At 46.4% G+C, this 4842-nt stretch overlaps 1 protein-coding gene across 1 annotated transcript in view; it reads right to left on the bottom strand.

The window, feature by feature from the left end:
• Nucleotides 1–4842, bottom strand: part of LOC109925673 (copper chaperone for superoxide dismutase-like) — a 49278-nt gene that overhangs the window by 38784 nt on the left and 5652 nt on the right. Inside the window, 2 exon segments of the mRNA XM_048619558.1 lie at nucleotides 455–515; nucleotides 4461–4638. Of these exon segments, the coding sequence (XP_048475515.1) occupies nucleotides 455–515; nucleotides 4461–4638 (239 nt within the window).

Here is a 4842-nt window from a genome sequence, read left to right as displayed (position 1 = left end):
TACACTGTCCCCCATCAAACACTCCCAGGACAGGGACAGCACGGGGTTAGATACAGAGTAAAGCTCCCTCTACACTGTCCTCCATCAAAGTTCCTGGCCAGGAACAGCAGGGGAGGTGGGAAGGCGGGGTGTGGCTAGATACAGGGTAAAGCTTCCTCTGCCCTTTTAAACTGAAGGGTAAAGTATCCTCAACACTGTCACAATAAACACTCCCAGGACAGGTCGGCCAATATGGATCAATACACACCTCAAATATGTGCTGAACAGCCTCCCCCAGATATCCTATCCCCTCTGGTCAGTGAAGTGCCTGCATAATTCGCAGCCGACAGGCTCAGGGGAACACTGTCTGGCTTGTTGTCTCTCCAGGGGGACAGACATGCTTGACACTGCCCTCTGACGTGCTGCGCGAGTCACCCTCACTGCCCTACCCTGGGTAGGCACAACCCTCACTTACCCGGTCTACATCCTTTGGCCCTCCATGCCTGTTCTTTCCTGGGTTGAAATGGTCACCACAACTGTAGAAGAACCACACATGAGCTTTAATCACTGCACCGCAGTAAAACACTCTCACATCCCAGTCAGAGGGCTCCCTCCCTCAACCACCAACACCAACCCCCCACCCCTTCCCACGTAACTGCAGAAGATGTAACTCCTGCCCCCTCGCCTCCTCCCTGCTCACCCTCCAAGGGCCTAAACAGTCTTTCCAGGTGAAGCAACATTTCACCTGGACCTCCTCCAATTTTGTGTATTGCATCCGCTGTACCCAATGTGGCTACTGTACATTTGGAGAAACCAAACGCAGACTGGGACACCACTTTGCAGAACACCCCCGGTCTGTGCACAAGCATGACCCCGAACTTCCTGTAGCCGATTATTTTAACACAGCATCCTGCTCGCATGCCCGTGTGTCTGTCCTCAGCGAGCTGCAGTGTTCGAGCGAGCCACAGCGCAAACTGGAGGAACAACATCTCATCTTCAAACTTTGCAACCTCCTGGGCTCAATATGGAGTTCAACAGCTTCAAATTGCGAACGCATTCCTTCACCTTTGCTTGTTACATTCTGTCACCCTCTGTACCCCCAGTGGGGACTGTCCGTTCTTTCCAGTCTGGCAGTTAGAGACACCATTGTTCTGCAATTCTCACATTCCCATCACTTAATCCGAACTATTAACATCCTCTCTCCCCCAGCACTCTGACCTCAAGCCCCATTACTACATAAATTCTGCCCCATCCACACTTCACAATGTCAGCTCTGTTGACGAGTCATCTAGACGCGAAACGTTAGCTCGCTCTCTCTCCACGGATGCTGCCTGACCAGCTCCATCAGATCTCCAGCAGTTATTGTTTCCAGTCATAGGTCTTGTTCAGAGACTGAAGCTCCCAACATTCCCACATTGTTAGACATGGGTTCAGTCTTAATCAAGAAGAAAGGAAGGAAGATATACCACCGGCATATCTTCTCCTACTCAAAGGCAAAATTTCTAAGAAAATTGACCTATTAAACGCTTATGAAGCCTGGCCAGATTTTGATAAAATTCAGACATAGGACGGCTACTCTGAAGAATAAAGAATAGAATCTAACCAACGATTGTAAATAATTCTGCCTGGAGATTTCTAATTAAGTGCTCGCCTGGGAACTGTCAGACTGTGCTACATTGTTGGCAAGGAAAAGCTCCTCATTTTAACTGGGTTTCAGACTTTCAGAAACAATTACGCTTTTTGAAATGGACATCAGAAGGGCTGGAATAAAATGGGAACACATTCATTCCCATTGAACATGGAACACAACGAGGTGACTGTTTTTGGGATGTCAGTGGATTTACAATGCAGATTCCAAATAACATATTAAGTATAGGGTACTAAGTACACTGCGTATAGGAAGTTGGACTCTATGTTGAGGTGGTACATGACATTGGTGAGGCCTCTTCTGGAGTACTATGTCCTGTTCTGGAGTGTTTTCTTAGGGCTGGAGGCCTCCGAACAGAGGTGTTCCACAGGGATTGGAGCTGGGTCCACTTTTGTTTACCATTTAGATAAGAATGTGGAAGGCATGGTTAGTAAGCTTGTGGATGACACCAAGATTGGTGTTATAATGGACAGGGAAAGAGGTTATCTGAGATTACAAAGAGATCTTAATCAATTGGCTCAATGGGCTGAGGAGTGCAAATGGAGTTTCATTTGGATAAATATAAGGTATTGCATTTTGGTAAAACAAACAAGGGCAGGACATACACAATTAAAAAAAGTAGGATCCTGGGGTCTAGACCCGAAACGTCAGCTTTCCTGCTCCTCTGATGCTGCTTGGCCTGCTGTGTTCATCCAGCTCCACACTTTGTTACATGAAATAGGATCCTGGGTAGTGTTGTAGAACAGACAGACCTATGAAGTGTGTATCACAAACAGACAGGATGGTTGAGGACGAGTTGGGACATTATGTTGAGATTGTACAAGAGGTCTCTTCTGGAATACTGTGTCCAGCTACAGTTACCTTTTATAGGAAGGATATTATTAAGACGCGGTTTAACCTTTAATCAGCTAGAAGGTTTTAATTAATATGTATATGTGAATCCCCAAATTTCTTTGAAATCACTGTCTTGAGAGAACTAAAGGTTTTATCAGCATAAAGAAGAGGCGATGTTTTAAGTCAGACAATGTTCTCTCAGGACAGTGACTTCAAAGGATACACATACATATTAATCAATTAAAACCTTCTTACTGATTAAAGATTTAACAGCATCTTAAGTTTGTTTAGTACATCCTCAACAGTGGTGTGACTCTTTGATCTTTTACATATAAATTCTGTGTCTGATACCACCTCTCTCGCTAATACCTGAAAGGAGGAAGATACCAAAAGCTTGCGCTTTCAAATAAACCTGTTGGACTATAGCCTGGTGTCGCGTGATTTCTGACCTTTTAACATCAGATTGGTCATCTCACTTGTTACGTCAACAAAGATGAAATTGACGACATTGATCTCCCTCAAAGGGGAGGCAGATGGTGGGAACTGAATTCAGTATCAAAAAAGATTACTGGAATTAAGTATCTAAAGCCTACCACGAAACCATTATCAATTGTCGCGAAAAATCCATCTGGTTCATCTGCCTGGTCTGGCCTATATGTGACTCCAGACCCACAGTAAATTGAGTGGACTCTTAACAATTAGGCACGGCCAATGCTGGCTTAGCCAGTATCATCCACATACTGTAAATTAACTTAAAAATAAAATTGACATAACCGGAGAACAAGTGGGACTTGTTCGTACGCTTGCCTTCATTGCTCAGACCTTTGAGTATAGGAGTTGGGACGTCATGTTGAGGTTGTACAGGACAGTACAGATATGTTCATTTCTGGTCGCCCAGTTACAGGAAGGATATTATTAAACTGGACAGGGTTCAGAAGAGATTTACCAGGATGTTGCCAGGTATGGAAGGTTTGAGTTATAAGGAAAGACTAGATAGGCTGGGGCCTTTTTCACTGGAGCGTAGGAGGTTGACAGGTGACCTTACAGAAGTTTATAAAATCATGATGGGTTAATGGTAGACAACAAGGTGCAGAGCTGGATGAACACAGCAGGCCAAGCAGCATCATAGGAGCAGAAAGGCTGACGTATCGGGCCTAGACCCTTCATCAGAAATTTCTGCTCCTATGATGCTGCTTGGCCTGCTGTGTTCATCCAGCCCTGCACCTTGTTGTCTCGGATTCTCCAGCATCTGCAGTTCCTACTATCTCTGGGTTAATGGTAGTTGTCTTTTCCCTAGGATGAGGGATTTCAAGACCAAGGGGCACATTTTTAAGGTGAGAGGAGACAGAGTTTAAAGAAAAGACATGGGGGCAATTTGTTTTTTTTTTTTTACACAGAGGGTGGTTTGCGTGTGGAATGAACTTCCAGAGGAAGTGGTGGATGCTGGTACAGTTACAAAGTTTAAAAGACATTTGGATAAGTACATGAATAGGGAAAGGTTTGGAGGGATATGGGCCAGGAGCAGGCAGGTGGGACTAGCTTAGTTTGGGATTATGTTCAGCATAGACTGGTTGGCCCGAAGGGACTGTTTCTGTGTGGTATGGCTCTATGACTACGCAAGACTGAATAGTTAATAAATGCTAACTGGCCTGGATCCAGCTGGACATAGAATCACCCTCTCAAGAGGCTGTTAGGGAACGGGGAACACGTTAGGTCTTGCCAGCAATACCCATATCCTGAGAAGGAAAGGGGTCTGGTTGCGATTCACACCATGGTCAAATAGGCTGGCAGTACCAAGTGCCCAGGCTGAGGAACTGAAAGGGGTCTAAATGTTAGGTGCCCGACTACTAATACAGGAAGGAAAAAGGGATGGCAGAGGAATTGTGCCTCCACCATCTCTGTGCGCTGCACTCCAATATCTCCCTGAGACACACACACACAGAGACACAGACAGAGACAGAGACAGAGACAGAGACACACACACTGGGAAACAGGTTACCTGAGGCAGGAGTTGGTCAGGTCTCCGAACTCATGCACATGCAGCCCATGCAGGCCGGGTTTCAGACCATCAATCGTTCCCTCGACGAGGCACAGGTTCTCCGAAAGCTGCAGGAATCGCACTGCGCCCTTGATGTCGCCCTCTGGGCCCAGCATTGCCACAGCAGCACCCAGGTCCTCTGCAGAGAAACACCACAGCGTTTACATGCCTCCCTCTGCCCTGTGTTAACTACAGAGTAAAGCTCCCTGTACGCTGTCCCCCCATCAAACACTTCCAGGACAGGGACAGCACGGGGTCAGATACAGAGTAAAGCTCCCTCTACACTGTCACCCCAATCAAACACTCCCAGGACAGGGACAGCACGGGGTTAGATACAGAGTAA

This window comes from Rhincodon typus, chromosome 43 (assembly GCF_021869965.1).
Source record: "Rhincodon typus isolate 14 chromosome 43, sRhiTyp1.1, whole genome shotgun sequence".
In the NCBI taxonomy this organism is placed as follows: domain Eukaryota; kingdom Metazoa; phylum Chordata; class Chondrichthyes; order Orectolobiformes; family Rhincodontidae; genus Rhincodon; species Rhincodon typus.
This window is presented reverse-complemented; position numbering and strand designations above follow the sequence as displayed.